General features: G+C 31.1%; 4 protein-coding genes and 1 long non-coding RNA gene across 5 annotated transcripts; 2 read left to right on the forward strand and 3 right to left on the reverse strand.

Moving 5' to 3' along the window:
* Positions 1 to 457: 457 nt before the first annotated feature.
* On the reverse strand, positions 458 to 1432 carry LOC128395344 (uncharacterized). Its single transcript, XR_008326608.1, has 2 exons — positions 1281 to 1432; positions 458 to 1076 (listed from the first exon to the last, which is right to left on the reverse strand). It is a non-coding gene; the product is annotated as an uncharacterized LOC128395344 (long non-coding RNA).
* A 5-nt stretch (positions 1433 to 1437) lies between these two features.
* LOC128395113 (mitochondrial intermediate peptidase-like) lies at positions 1438 to 3496 on the forward strand (the record flags this gene model as incomplete). Its single annotated transcript, XM_053355515.1, has 1 exon — positions 1438 to 3496. A coding segment is annotated over one exon (1836 nt), but the record flags the coding sequence as incomplete, so codon positions are not given.
* Positions 3497 to 9977: 6481 nt separating this feature from the next.
* LOC128395270 (MKI67 FHA domain-interacting nucleolar phosphoprotein-like) lies at positions 9978 to 11108 on the forward strand. The gene is made up of 3 exons (XM_053355675.1): positions 9978 to 10213; positions 10294 to 10402; positions 10478 to 11108. Exons 1-3 carry the CDS (start codon positions 10073 to 10075, stop codon positions 10996 to 10998), a joined length of 771 nt encoding a protein of 256 aa, XP_053211650.1. The 5' UTR covers positions 9978 to 10072; the 3' UTR covers positions 10999 to 11108.
* LOC128395269 (uncharacterized) lies at positions 10994 to 12266 on the reverse strand. The gene has a single exon (XM_053355674.1). It carries the CDS (start codon positions 12256 to 12258, stop codon positions 11116 to 11118), a length of 1143 nt encoding a protein of 380 aa, XP_053211649.1. The 5' UTR covers positions 12259 to 12266; the 3' UTR covers positions 10994 to 11115.
* Positions 12267 to 12915: 649 nt separating this feature from the next.
* Positions 12916 to 16374, reverse strand: LOC128395271 (ceramide synthase 1-like). The gene is made up of 6 exons (XM_053355676.1): positions 15763 to 16374; positions 15465 to 15627; positions 14823 to 15003; positions 13886 to 14195; positions 13660 to 13787; positions 12916 to 13561 (listed from the first exon to the last, which is right to left on the reverse strand). Exons 1-6 carry the CDS (start codon positions 16015 to 16017, stop codon positions 13456 to 13458), a joined length of 1143 nt encoding a protein of 380 aa, XP_053211651.1. The 5' UTR covers positions 16018 to 16374; the 3' UTR covers positions 12916 to 13455.
* Between the last annotated feature and the right edge of the window lie 105 nt (positions 16375 to 16479).

The following is a 16479-nucleotide window of genomic DNA, read 5'->3' on the forward strand; positions in this document are numbered from 1 at the left end:
CTCTTTCTTTTCTTTCTTTTATCATCATCATCACCACCACAACCACCTTACAATGAGCCTCCATGTAATAGCTTTAAAACGATTACCACTCCTCCTTTTACCCGGTGGAAAAATCTAATTTTGTTTCCACTAATTAGTTAATCCAAACATCTTAAACAATTAGAAAAGTTCATCGAGCAAATGATCAATTTCCTCTCTCATGAGAATAGAACAAAACAAATATTCGAAAGTTCGATGAAAAGTCCAACAGATCAAAACTCGAATAACGCTAATCAGGCCCAAAGAAACTACTTGTTAATCGGAAAATTTGTTACCAATCAAATGAATCACATTTTCTAATTATTAACAATAAATTACAATGTTATTAGAACTTAAGATTTGTTTTCTTTATGTATAAGTAGGATATATACTGACATTTTTACAACAATCAATCAATCGAAAAAAAAAACAAAATGTATACATTTATAATAGTAATATAATAGAAATAATAATAATTATTAATTAATAATAATAATAATAATAGTAATGATTCAGGATCATTGTTAATATTTTTATCGTGTTGTTTGGGTTCCTTTTGTGTTCCTCTTAAGCCTTTAGCCGTTATTTTTGGCACAATTATTAGTAATTAGAAGATTTAACTTTTTTTTTCTGTTCTCATTCAAATATTGTTGTTGGTATAATCGGTTGATTTGAGGATCAATCATGAAAATGATGATGATGATGTTGGTGGTGAAGATGATGATGAAGATTAGGTGGTTGTGGTGAAAGTCTTGTCTATTGATCACAGTCTTTAAACAAGGAAGATAAATAGTGCAAAGGATGGAGAGTAAAACAATAATAGAGATGATTAAGGTTTGTAGGAAAATAGACCAAGAAAAAGGAAAGAAAATTATCAAATTGATAAGATTTTCATTTGTAATTGTGGGAGGAAAGATGGATGATGATGATGGTAATTGTTCGGACTCTCATCACGAATTTATTACAGCAATTCGATTGTTTTTAAGTTTATCAATACGCTTTTGTAAATGTGCATTTGATGTTTCCAATTCTTCAATTCTGGCTTGAGCTTCTCGAAACTGGGGTGAGAGAAAATATATATAAATGTTATGTTAATTAATGACGACAATAATTAATTAAACAAGATAATCTTATCCAGCCAAAGAGATGGAGGAAAAGATTAAACCAATTGACGATGGAAAAGATGAGGAAAGGAAAAAGTGTTGATGGAAGTGAAATGGAGAAAAGCAAATTGATCTAAGAATCCAAGTTAAATCAGTTACCTCTCTCAAGATTTTCCTTTTGTCTGTTTTCAATTCGTCTTCCGATTTCTCCGCTTGTTCCAATTGTTTCTTGTACCTTTCGACTTGCATTTCAACACGAGAAACAGTATTTTGCAAGGTAATGATTTCTTGTTCGGCCTTTTTCAGTTTAAATTTATTGGTTCAAGTATTTGATGAAATGTCCAACAATCTATGTAAAGTTGCTGATCTTGCTGAGTTCGTTCGTATTGGTCATCCTGATTCAGCATTTCGTCTTGACGCAGCAAATGCTTCCATGAACATAAGTGTAGAGGTTGAAAAGTTAAATGTTAACCGGGATCTTTACAATTGTCTGAAAAAGGTTGTAATTGAAGGAGATAAATTACCGACTACCGAAGTTGATAAAGAAGTGGCTCGATTATTTCTCCATGATTTTGAACAATCAGGTGTCCATCTTGATGATGAACAACGGAACAAAGCGGTTAAACTGAATAATTTTATCCTTCATGTTGGTGGATATTTTGTCTCTCGTGTGGCCGAACCAAGTTTAGTTAAAAAGGAAGAGGTTCCAATCAATTATCGGGACAAATTTCCAGTCGATGGTTACAATTTAGCGATTCGTGGTCTTTATACCAACACACCTGATGAACAATTGCGAGAAATAGCATTTAAATTATTCTATAAAACTAATGATCATCGAGAGAAACTTTTAAAACAATTGTTACTTGGACGTTTTTCTTTAGCTAAATTGTGTGGATTTGATTCATACAGTGAACGTGCTAATCAAGTGGGAATATTTGGTTCGGTTAATCAAGTTAACACTTTTCTTGAAAATTTATCCAGTTTATTGGAGCCATTAGCAAGTAATGATTACAATTTAATGTTGTCAATTAAGAGGAAACTTGATCCAACTGCAAGAAAAGTTAATCCTTGGGACTCGCAATATTTAATTGAAAACTTTAAATCATCTAAATTAAATCAATCTCTCCAGGAATCAACTTCATATTTTTCACTTGGTCATTGTATGGATGGATTGAATTTAATATTTAATTCACTTTTCAACATTAATCTTGAATACTCTGAACCGTTAATAGGTGAATTATGGTCAGCTGATGTGATTAAATTAATTGCCTACAATAAGAACCGTCAAGAATTGGGTACAATTTATTGTGATTTCTTTGAACGTGAAGCTAAACCACATCAAGATTGTCACTTCACAATTAAAGGAGGTTGTCAACTGCCCGATGGTAATTATCAGAATCCAGTGGTCGTTCTTGTCCTAAGTTTACCAAAATCTAATTTACCTTCAACACCGACCCTTTTATCACCTCATATGGTTGACAATTTATTCCATGAGATGGGACACGCTGTACATTCAATTCTCGCTCGAACACCATATCAACATACAACGGGAACTCGATGTTCAACCGATTTAGCGGAAGTTCCCTCGATTCTGATGGAATATTTTATCCAAGATGATCGAGTTGTATCTACCTTTGCCAAACACTATTCGACGGAAAGTCCAATTCCCAAATCTCTTCTGTCCACTTGGATTTCGTCGAAAAAGTTATTCAATGCTTCCGAAACACAATTACAACTTTTCTACGCTGCTCTCGATCAAGCCTACCACGGAACCAAACCATTGATAGACAATAATTCAACTAGTTCAACATCATCGCAAATTTGTCAACAATATTATCCATTTGGCTACTCACCTGAAGTTGCCTGGCAATTAAGATTTGGTCATCTAGTCGGTTATGGAGCCAAATATTATTCTTATCTTATCTCAAGATCAGTCGCTCGGCTCATTTGGTGTAAATACTTTTCAGCTGATCCTTTCTCGCCCGAAGCTGGTTCCATTTATCAGAATAAAGTATTATCTCATGGTGGAGGTAAACCTGCTGCTGATATTGTTGAAGATATTTGTGAACATCCAATTGATCCAAATTATTTAGCCAAATCATTGATAGACGATATTATTGATTGTAATCAACGTTGTAAACAATTTTTATAATTTAACAACTTTCAAACTTAATTATAGTAGTAGTGACAATGTTTATGACCAATAAGCAAAACAATTATTCCTATTAAATTAATTAAATTAATAATAACATGATTATAACATTGTGATCGAATAAAAATGTAAATTGTTGTAAACTTGAATTTCTATCAACTATTAATTTAATTTAATTGTTGAAAGAATTAAAAATTAAAAATGGTAATTCGTTTATCTACTAGATGGCGCTGATCATTTTCCATTCTGAGTTGTGTTTACATCCGTAAATTTATATCAGCAAATTTTAATTCAGTGATTTTGATTAAAAATATAGAAATTAATTAACCATTTGTGCAAAAATTAGTTAAACTACGACTGGAGAACCTGAAGAAACAATAATATTAAGGTAAGATTAAAAATTTAAATATAAAACAAAGGAAAACAATAAACGGGGCGTATGCCAAACATTTAACGGACATTATTATTTCCTTTTCCGGAATTGCCACATGTTCAAATCCATTAAACACAAATTAATGAACAACATAACAGTTTTATTTAACAGTAAATTAATAATATTAATATTATTTTGTTCATATTGTTTTCATTTTTAAACAGTGAATAATTAAAGTCGAATATGGCAGTTACTTCGGGGATGATTAAAACCTTTAAACAAGATCTAACCAAGAAGCTTATCACCAAACAAGATTTTGATGAACAGTTGAAGAAGATTTCATTTGTCGAGATACTGGATCTGGCAAGATTATCATTAATATTGCTTAAATCGTCGGATTTGCTCAGAGAACACAGTTTGGGTCCAACTTTTCAATATAAAATGAAATACATAATCTCATGGTTGAAGAAACACCCACCCGCAAATATTAGTAGTGAAGAAAAAGTGATAATCAATGAAGTTAATCATTTTGATACAGCCAAATTGATCATCCCAATGGATAATAATATTACGACACTTGATGAAGAAGAAGATGACCAAGTGGATCCTAACTTTCAACAGAGAAATTATGGTGGAAAAGAGACAAATAATACCAACAGACAAGATGAACAACCGAGCACATCAAGGGATACACAAAGACTTTTGGTGGTTAATGATAAAATAGTTTCACCGAATCAGCTAGTACAAGAAGAAGTTCAAGTGAAACAACATCCACTTAAGCGTCAGTTTGTAAATTTTAATCTTCATGAAGAAAACATTCAAGTTACTTATGAAACAGCCAAAAAGATAAGGAAAACTGTGTACAAGCAAGAAGATACTCCGATTCCATTAACCTGGAAACCTTGGTCAGCTCACTTAATGGAACCAATCTTCTTAGTGCAACATTCTGAACTCAACCCGACACAGGTAAAAGATATTATTATTAAAGCGATTGAACGATCTGAACTTCAACCAATCATTGGTACTTTCATCACTGGAAATGAGGCTTTGAGGATTAAATCTCCAGATTCGATCACCAGGAAAAATAATATGGCTCGTCTCAAAGAGTGGCTTCCAGAATTGAAAATATTAAAGCCCAAAGTTTTTGATCCAAAGATCAGATTGACAAGAGTTTATTATGAAGGCTCATTGTTGGATAAAGATCAACTAAAACAACTAATTATTAATATTTTAACCTCATCGGGTTTCACTGAGGAGGATAAATATACAATTGATTCAGCTTACACTACGAATGTTAAAAATCACATTGATGTAATAATATCAATTTCACCGGCTCTAAGAGATAAAATTCACGATAAACGCGGAGTGTTGTATCATCTTGGAAATGAAATTAAAGTAAAGGATTACTTTAAAGTTACTAATTGCTCAAGATGCTATTCATACCAACACAAAGAAAGAAAGTGCCAAAATCAACAATGCTGCAAATATTGTGCTCAGCTTCACAACTGGCGTGAATGCAAAATTATTAATGAACCAACGAAATATTGTTGCATCAATTGTAAGGATAACCCGAGATCATTTAATCATGCAGCGGATGATTGGAACTGTCCAGTTTACCAAAAAAAGCTCCGAGAATCAATGCAAATGATTAACTATGAGTACCGGTGGATAATTCAATCTTTAAAAAAAAAAAAAAACTTTTCTCTTTATAATATGAAGAAATGAAATTTAATAATAATAATCTTTTCTGTTATGAATATGAATGATTAAGATTTTACAGAAATTGTGTGGATACAAAATGGTGGTAATCAAAAAAAAAAATAATAATAATAATCATAATTGATCATAATGATTTTTTAAACATATGATAAAATTCAAATTCTACAACATTTAGAAGGTAAATGATTGACAAAAATAAACTAAGAAATATTAATAATTTCATTTTTCATTTGATTTTAGCTTAAAGCTTCCCAAAAATTTAACTTTCATGAGTTTATCGGAAATGGCAATTTCCTCCTTCTTTGGGACCAAATTAATAATTGACTCTTTAGGAATGGACCGAAGGAAGTTACCAAGAGTCTCATACTGACTCAAACACCGATATTCCACCCAAACCAAATCAATGGCGCTTTTTATTCCAAAACGCTTAGACAAAAGCTTTAAAGTATCATCGGTGCTCAATCGTTGATCAATTTTTAGCTCCGGAATATTAATAATTGATCGAAGATTAAGAGTAACAACATCCACACAATCATCATAAAAGAACAATTTAAAATCATTCAAATTATTATTACAAACCAGTTGATAATCTTTCCTCTTAACGGCAATTGAGTCAAAACCACCAATAACATAATTATCAATCTTTGGCTGAACAGTATTGCCAATTTTAACACAATTTAATGTAGCGTTACCACATTTATTAATATGTTGCTGGAAAAGCCTCAGATTAAATACCAAATTGCATTTCTTACATTCGATTGTTGTTTCCTCATATAATTTTTTCTCAATATTACTCAAATATCGGAAATACGGGTCTTTAAAATCATGAGGACAACCACCGGGACATTTAACTTCGGTTTTTCGTGATGATTTGTTGTAATAATTATTAGTAGGGACATCAGAAAAAGGATAGCAACAGGTACTACAAAATACCTTTGTACAGAATCGGCGACGATTACCTCCATCATGTACCATGGGATCAAGTGCGAAATTGGAACACAAATTACATATAAAATCTTTAAACTTTACCTTGTCAACCACTTGATCGATAGTAATAATCATTTTCATCAATAATAATAATATAGATACAAATTGAATCAAAATTAAAACTTCAAGTAAACAATTATAATTTTCAAAAAATTAACTCTCCCTCTCAAAATAAAAGCCAAACGATAACCATGACTACAGGGACCGTTGAAAAATAATAAACAGCAAATTCTAAAGAGAACAAAAGTTCAAAAAGAACAAAATAAAATTATAAACCTTTTCCTACTAAATGGTAATGAAAATAAATAATAATATTAATAATGTTTAATGTTATACATTGGAATACATGTAGATCAACAGAATTAACTAATGAATTATTAAGTGTAAACAAAGATAATGAAGTGATAATCTCACTTAATGAATTACCAGCCACTTTTGTGATCGATAAACTTGATGAGATTATTGAATCAAATCAAACGATTAATATTAATTACATTAATTGGGGTATTTACAATATCTTCGTTGAAGGGAAAACTGCTATTTGTGCAACTAATAATTATAAAGTGAAAAATTTAAATATGAAATCAAAAAATACAGTTGGTGTGGAAATTAACCATCACGGACGATTATATAACTTCATCTCAATCTATGTGGAAATTGGCGGCATAGAAAAAACCAGGAAATTCTGGTCACTGTTTCAAGAAGAACTATCAACATTGGAAAGCCCGATAATAATTATGGGTGATTTCAATATCGAACACCCAATGTGGTCACCAAGAGTGACTGATTGCCGAGTTAAATTACCGGTTAATAATTTCAATTCAGTGTTTGTGCCAGATAATAATAATTTCACTTATGTTAATGGAGAAAAACGGACATTCATCGATGTGATTTTAGTACCAAAAAATACGATTATTTTAAATTCGAGATTATTACGGGTTAGAATCAATGACCACCTAATTTTGGACGCGAAAATTCTGGTTCAAGTGTCCAGAAAACCAGTACAAGCATCAAGTTTAAAGTGTATTATTCGTAAAATCAAGCAACCGAACGTTTCGATAGAAAACGAATTATCATCGGAATCAACTTTAATTAAAAATGGCCGTCAAATTATTAATTATCCAGAAGCAACAGGTAGATGGATTAACTTCACACCGAGCTTGACATCTAATAATCTTCGAAAACTACGAAAAAGAATAAAGAAAAAAGATGACTCCAGAATAAAACAGAGAATAAATGAAATAAGGAAACAATTCAATATCAATAAAAACATCAAATCGATTGTGAACAAGAAGGAAATACCAGAACAGACTCGCCTTTGGAAGGCTTTGTCTCTTATAAGCCGACCACGTAATAATAATATTTTACCGCAGAATTACCCATCGAATTATTCAAATGCAATTGAAGAATATATTAGGAGATTTTCTCTGAATAAACCAATTTTCAACGACAATGATTATCAGCCAATAAAAGGGACATTTAGGGAGGACCATTGGTACACATTGATAAACAAAATCAACTACTTCAAATCATCATTATCGGCGGATGGCTATTCCAAAAAGCAATGGTGTCGATTTTTCCAGCTGAATCAACATTTGATTAAAAACATAATAATAATAATTATGAAAACTTCATATGTACCAGCGTCTTTCCGTATCTTAGGGGGTGGATTCATACCCAAGAACAACTCCAACAAAGTAAGGATGGTAAAAACACCCAATTATCTCCTGAAATGTATTGATAAACTTATATCAATGCAATTGGCCGAAATTATTGAAGAATATGTGTTACCGGAACACCACTTTGCCTTCATCCAAGAATCAACGAGAGAACAATTTATATTTAAAGTTATTTTCGAAACAGATTTCAATAAGTATAACATAATACAAGCAGACATCGAAAAAGCCTTCGATGAAGTTAACATTCAATGTGTAGTAAACAGACTGGAATTGATGGGAAAAAATTCATTAGCGAGTCTAATTAAGAGCTTCTGCTCAACAAGGTATGTTAAAATCAGACATAATAATAATAATTGGTACAGTCGAGAAGAAATCGGAGTTCCCCAAGGATGTGCATCATCACCTTTACTCTTCTCAATGGCTTTGGACTCAGTGATCAGATTATTAAAGGAACGAAACATCAACATAATCTCATATGCAGATGACATTATTATAACCGTCCCGATACATGGAAACCAAGAATTAATAATGGAAGAAGTTAAAATGGTGTTAGCGACAATTAATCTCAAGATAAATAATGAGAAAACACACTCATTTACATACAAGACGCTGAACAAATTAACATTAGTTGGTTACAAAATATTTAACCCATTCATAAACACTCAATTGAAACAATTTACAAACTCAATAGAAAATAATTTTATGAGCAAATTCAAATGCCAAAAAGCAACACTGATAGCATTACCATTCAAACTTAAAAGACTAATCATTAATAATATTTTGTTCCCCAAATTCATAGCAACAGGTTTTTGGGTGTTCACACAGAACAAAGAACAGTATCTGAAATATATCGAAGCATCGGATAAACTTTTCTCTGTATTGGAACCTTCAACGATTTCATCAACTTACCTAAAAATAATATATGGTTTGGATCACCCACTAATCGACCAATGGATAAAAGTAATCGAATATTCAAAAAGGAAAGGAATAAAATTACCTGAAGATTTCCATGTTGACACACCCAATCTACTACGTACAACGAAAACTGAAATGAAAAGAAAGATTTTAAATAGATTTAATCACCCCAAGTTTGAACAATCAATAATCTATTATTATGAAGAGGATAAGATATTATTAGCGGTTAACAATAATATGGAAGCAATGAGATTTGATCGAAAAGATAACTGGCATTTGCTGCTGAATATTATTTATGCTCAGATAGTTTATCATGATAATAATAGAATAACTAATCCAATAATAATAATCCCCAAACAAATGACACTAAATATTAATTCTAAATCTCCTTATATTTTAGATACGTTTTCATTATTATCAAAAATAATTAATTTTCAATGGCAATGGTCGTATGGAACAATGTGTAGGAATCAATTCACACCTTTCATAATACACAATATTACGATTACATGGCTACCGACAAAGATCTGGAGATCAGAAATACGCGACATAATATTAATAAGACATAACAATTGGCTAAAAAATCAAAAATTCTCATGGACACGAATGGTATCAGGAGAGAGATTAACGAATTCATATGGATACATGGGAAGAACACCCTATTGGAAATTGACGAAGATGTGGTCGAAGTTTAATCTAAGGATTATTAATATTCCATGTTGCCCAAGGTTCAAAACGGAAAACCATTTACCGATAAATTGTGGAAAACTCCTAAACATGATCAATGAAGAATGGACAGAAGAAAAGGAACCAGGAAAAAACATAGAAGAATATATAAAAACGGCTGAGTTAATTACACGAGTCTCCAAAGAATTTGTTAATTATTCAATCAATGTTTAACAGAATCCAAATAATATTATTAATGTAAATGGCAACCTCAAAATCAAATTCCCCTCCCAAAATGAGTCGTACTCACTCATAACATCATCTCTTAAGATGATGGAGTCTTTGGAGACTCGCTGTAATGGCTTAGAAATTGTTTACATCCACACGTGGTTGGAAATTGTTTTCATTTTTGGTTATTAAATTATTGTTAATTTCTTGTGATTTAAATTAATTATTTACAATGGACGAACAAATGGACGAAATTGAGAGTAAAGTGATTATTGTTAAAAATATTCCCCATGGATTTTATGAAAAGCAAATGTTGAGTTTCTTCTCACAATTTGGTAAAGTTACCAGATTAAGATTATTGAGAAGTAAAAAGGTAAATGGTTAATTTTTTTTTCTAATTCTTTTCAATTGATTTAATTTTTTGTTTCTCTCTTTTATTATAACTGTGAATAGTATTTAAAAAGTAAAGGGATTGCTTTTGTTGAATTTGCCTTTGAAGATGTTGCCAAGATTGCGGCTCATACGATGAACAATTATCTCATGTTTGAAAAGTTGATCAAATGTAAGTAAAATTTTTCATCGTGTTTTGGTTTTCTATATTTTCAAAATTATTTTTAACTTTTTAATTTATTCTTAGGTCACCTTGTACCTCCTTCTAAATTACCAACGAGTGTTTTTAAATCTTGGAATCGTAAAAAGATATCTACAATTAAACGACACAAATCTGCTGCCTCTCGTATTCGCGATGACACCGAATGGAATAAATTAAAAGTGCAAAAGTTGAAAAAGATAAATGATACACTTAAGAAATTGAAAGATTTAGGAATAGATTATCAGTGTAATATGGCTGAGGAGACAACGGAAGCAAAAATTGTCGACTTCTTATCTCTTACTAACGGTAATGCTGAGGAATCGGGCGATGAATCTTATGTGACCTGTGATTCTTCACCGAAATCGCCGAAATCACCAAAGTCACTGAGATCACCGAAATCACCGAAATCACCGAAATTGCCGAAATCACCAATTGTACCAATGCCACGGGAACGAAATTCATTGTCTGAAAGGAAACTTTCCTTATCCAGATCTGGAATGAAAAGGAAATTATTTTCTCTGCCAAAATTTGTAATCCTAAACGCGGCCAGACGATTATCCCTTTAATTGAGTAAAAAAATGTTTCCTTTATTTTGTGTTTACATGAAAAAATAACTCAACACGTTTATATATAAATTTCATTAAGAAATCGATAAAATCAGTGAATTGAAGTTAAATCATTTGTCAAGCATTTGTATCCAATACTTTGTTAAAATTTGTCGGAAGTTCAGCTTGTCTCAATCTTATTACAGTTTTAATTTGCTCCATTTCAACATTAAGAGACAATGAAGACCAATCAGAAATGTAAGAATTAGATCTTTGATTGTTGTTAATGTTCACTAATCCATAATCAATTAGTCGACTAAGAACATGAAGAAATAAATCCTTTGAACTTGTTATTTGACTTGGAATATCACCTAAAAGCTGATGAATCTCAATGGGTCGAAATGTTTGTTTCTTTGTTTGATTTAATCTTTTGGCCACCAAACAGATGATAGCCAATTCCAGGTAAGTTATTGATTCTAATCTGTCAATTTTATGATCTTTGGTAAGTTGATTCTTGTGAATTTTTAAATTCTCATAATTGTATAACAAATCGAGAAGAAATTTCTTCATACTTCCTGGAGTCGCAGACTTTTTGTATTGCCAACTAACAAGAGATTTCAACAGATCAGCTTCAATGGCACCTTCAAGATAATTATTTACATAATCATAATAATCCTTATATGATTTAAAAGGTGTGGTAAGGACAATGGTCTTATACAGAATTCGAGATCGAACTCGCTTTTCAAGATAATCAGTACAATCAGTTTTAGCGGTTAAACCAACCAAACATAGACCATTAACATTGTGAATAGCATCAAACAAAGTGTACAATAAGGTTTGTTGTCGACGGCAAAAGACATCAATGTGATTTAAAATGAAAATGAAAGTTTTCTTTCTTGTCACCGATGAGATTTTATCCTGCAAGGCAAGGCCAATTTGAGAAGAATTAGTTAATTCAATTTCCAATACTTTGCCAATCACGGATAAAGCCAATGCATCAGTTGTATGAATCAATCCATCCAATCTAATGATATAAGATCGCCGAGTTGATTCACCGATATTTAATTTACTCAAAGTGGCCTCAAGTAGACACGATTTACCCGATCCAGAAGGTCCAAATATGATGACACTTTCCGATTCACCAGATTCAATTGTTGTTTTAATAACATTTTGTAAAAACGTTTTCTCTTCCTCATAACCAAACAGAAGACCTTGACCTGTGTCGACTTTTTCAATCAAACGATTGATCAACAAACTTTCATCAATCTTTCTACCTCGCATGATGAAAATTCACAATTAAAACAAATTAGTTAATTCAATTTCCAATACTTTGCCAATCACGGATAAAGCCAATGCATCAGTTGTATGAATCAATCCATCCAATCTAATGATATAAGATCGCCGAGTTGATTCACCGATATTTAATTTACTCAAAGTGGCCTCAAGTAGACACGATTTACCCGATCCAGAAGGTCCAAATATGATGACACTTTCCGATTCACCAGATTCAATTGTTGTTTTAATAACATTTTGTAAAAACGTTTTCTCTTCCTCATAACCAAACAGAAGACCTTGACCTGTGTCGACTTTTTCAATCAAACGATTGATCAACAAACTTTCATCAATCTTTCTACCTCGCATGATGAAAATTCTCACAATTAAAAACAAAATTAACCACAAAATCAAACAAAATTAAAAACAACAGGAGAGAATAAAAAATCACAACAATTAATGGATAAGTTTAAAAGAAAATTTAAAAAAATGTTTCCACTCAATTGTAACCATGGAAACGGAACGAAAATTTGAAGCGGGAAAAACAAACAGCGAATTTTGGGAAAATAAAAATTGAATTAATTTAAATTCGTCAACATCTTCAATTAGATTGTCTGAATTTTTCTGTCAATTGTTTTCTGATGATTAATTTTCAACAAGTTTAACTTTGATTCTTCTTCGTTGTCAACTGATTTGTCGTTTAATTAGTAATTTTTTTCGAGAGACTTTTTTTTTACAAAATATTTTGATAGTTAATCTTAGTTGATATAATAATTTAAGAAACTTTTTTAAACATATTAATAAGTAGAAATTTAAAAAAATACAGATTGGAAAGTAAATATTACAATGTTAAATTGTCTCACCATTTATCAGTGAATCTGATTAATTGGTTGAAATAATTGAAACAAATCAATACAAAAACCCACCTTTTTTAAGTAAAAATATTAATCGTAGTTTCTGATAATAATATTAATAATTATGTAAAAAAACATAAACACAAAATAATGTTGATAATATGAAATATGTTGATTGTTGATTGTTGGCATGATTTTGCTGGTTTTTCTGGTTAAAATGTATTATTTAAATTGTTGATGGTTAAACGACAGTTGATGATGATGATGATTGATGATTGATGATAATTATGACCACAGATAACAAAGTAATTTATAAAACGTGTATGATTATTTGTCCAATGATTACAATTAATTATGTTGATCTTCCTCCATTTTGATCTTCTTTTCGTTGATGTAACAAATATTCAGTTGAACTTGTGTCTTTACTAAAAGATACATTTAATTTTCGCTTAGTCTCACTGAGGGAAAAAAGAGAGAAAAAAAAATATTTAGAAAATATTATTAATCATAGAAAATAATCAACCAATTTAAAATAATTTTTCGATGATAATCTTACCTTTTAACCTTTTCTTTAGTTTCTTTCTTCTCGGATGGTTCATCGAACTCATCGTGTTCATATTCCCTATTATCTTCAAGCTCTTTAACTTGACCAGTAACAACTTTATAAAGAAGCTTAATGATGAACTAAAGAGAAGGTGAGAAAAGAGAAAAAAAAAGTCAAATTAACCAATTAGGAGACAATTAAAATTGTGAAGGTCAATTTTTCTCATGAATCAACTTACAGAGAACCAGTAGAGATTCATGGTAAGTAAAATGTATAGAAGTGAATTAAGGAAAAGTGGAAATGGAACTTGAATCCCATTCTGGTGAACATAAATTGATGAGATGAAAATATTTCTCAATGGGAACCAGTAAAGTCTAGTGACGAACCAAGTAACGGTAAAGAAGGAGAAACCAATGTTCGCAAGTATCTCAAAGAAATTGATATTCTTGTTGTTCTGTCGTTTAAAATAGAGACAAGTTTTGGTTCCTTCCAGGACAATGTCACAGGCATCATGAAGAAATATAGCAATTAAACCAGCTCGATGGCACCTGATCAGGTATGAAAGAAAAGATAAACAAAACAAATTGGTTGGATAAGTTTAGGGTAAGATTATTATAATTACAAACTGATTATGTTAAAAACCCTGAAATCAGCATCATCATCATGAAGGAAACTCAATTGTTTCAAGTTTGAATGTTATTATGGTGAATAACTTGACTTGTTCATCACTTAGAAACAAGTCTTGCCACTTTTTTCTTCCAGTATATTAAATGTTAAGGGCGTTCAACTTGATAAAGAAGAAGAAGAAAAAACAGTAACCAGGTCTCAATACTTAATTTCTTCCTCTTTCATCCTTAACCTGACTCCAAGTCTCTTTCATCTGATATTATCTTTATCATCAGAATCATGAATAAAATCATCATCATGAAAAGGTTTATGATTCAAGAATAGGGAATCTGCCCAATATCAAGATTTGGAAAACATTTCATCTTGTTCATCTTTCTTCCAGGTAACAACCCTAAAAGCCTCAGGGTAATTAAATGTTGTTGGAAAAGTCACATTAATGATGAGTTTGATTGCTGGTCAGGGGTTGATGATGTGATGGTACCGAAGATGATGACAATTATCTTCTTCTTTTTTCTTCCTTTAACGTGATACAAATACTAAATTCATACCTGATTGAGAGAGAGAAGACAAGAAGCAATGAGGTAACAATATGATGTCCCATTAAGACCAAAGTGTCGCGTCTCCAATGGTCAACAAATAAGGTTGCATAAAGAGAATGAAGATAAAAGCTTATTTCAATTAAGTAAATGGCGTAAACATCTTTTGGAACATCAAGTGACATCGAATAATCTGTTGGGGTAAACAAAGAAAATCAAATTAATCATCAAAGTGATTCTAGAAGGTTAAAGGAAATGACTAATAATCAAAATGGAAAAAGAGAAAAAAAATTGGCGGGTAAACAATTGATTCAACTTGTTACTAAGGTGAAAAAACTGTTTTGACTTTTTCTTCAAGTTTATTGTGACAATCAATTAATTGATTCTTTAAAATTGTTGTTAATTAAACTACCAGGATCCCAGGAAAATTATTCTAAAGGTAAGAAATAGTGAAACTGTATTGGTATTTAGAAAACCAGTGAAGAAAATTACCTAATTGATTTACAGTTTTACTATAGAATTGGATTGGATTCATTTTGTTTTTCTTTCTTTTTTTTTGGAAGAATTTTTTTTCCATTTTTACCTCGTCATTTGGGAGAGTTAATTGATTAACATCATTTGTTTCAATGGTTAATTAGTTAATAAGTTAATTACCTTTCCAAACATCGGTTGGTTTGTAGAAGTAATTTGTTCCTGATTGCCAGAGTAAAATATATGCAGTGTAACACCAAGTTGAAAGGTAGAACATGAATTTCCATACACTTTCAGGTAACTTGTCACCTTCTTGCTTTGGTAACCTGTAATAACGAGCAATTGGCTGAAAAAAACAACAACAACATGGATGATGATAAAAAAAACGGTTGGTAGAGAGAAAGAACAAAGAAAAAGCAAAAGATTAACGGTCAATTATTAATCCAGTTGAAAAGCAAACACTTTACAATTTGAATTTTACCTTAAAAATGTGACTGGTCAACAGATTTCGTACAATTGTCCAAAAAATGGCCAAGACAAACATGAGAATGTAATCATATCGATCAAGGTTAGTTAAACACTTATTTAAATCTTTAATTGTATCCTCAGGAAAAGAGTAATTGGTCACTAGTTGATTGAAATTATCACGAACAAAATTACCAGATTCCAATAAGAACAAAGAATAACTTGGTGATGGTTCCCATGTTCTATTTGAAGGTAACAATAAGGTAACCATAATGGAAGAATAATCAATTAAATGACAAATATCACAAAGAGAATAGAACAAAGAAAGAAAGAGAAAAAAGAATTTTTTTTTTCTTCTTTTCTAAATTGTGATGAGCAAAAATGAGAAAAACAATCGATGGTTAATTTTAAATTCTATTCACTTGTTCACATTAATTTTAAGATTTTTGATACAATTTCTTTTCTCCCCAACAACATGTACACGTTACCAAATATACTAAAAGAAGAAGGAAAAGAAAAAGAGAGATGAAGAAACTTAGGAAGAAGAAGAAGAAAAAAATTCTCCACCAGTTATAAGATGATCACCTTTTGGAAAGTTAATTGTGATGATCAAGGTAAAGAAGGACTAGTTTAAGGAAGAAGAGAATAAGTGAGTGAGCGAGTGAGAAAATGAGAGAGAAAATGATTGAGTGAGAGAGCGAAACTATTGGTTTGTCATCACTTCTCGAAATTA

This window comes from Panonychus citri, unplaced genomic scaffold (assembly GCF_014898815.1).
Source record: "Panonychus citri isolate SS breed McGregor unplaced genomic scaffold, ASM1489881v1 Contig00141, whole genome shotgun sequence".
NCBI lineage: Eukaryota > Metazoa > Arthropoda > Arachnida > Trombidiformes > Tetranychidae > Panonychus > Panonychus citri.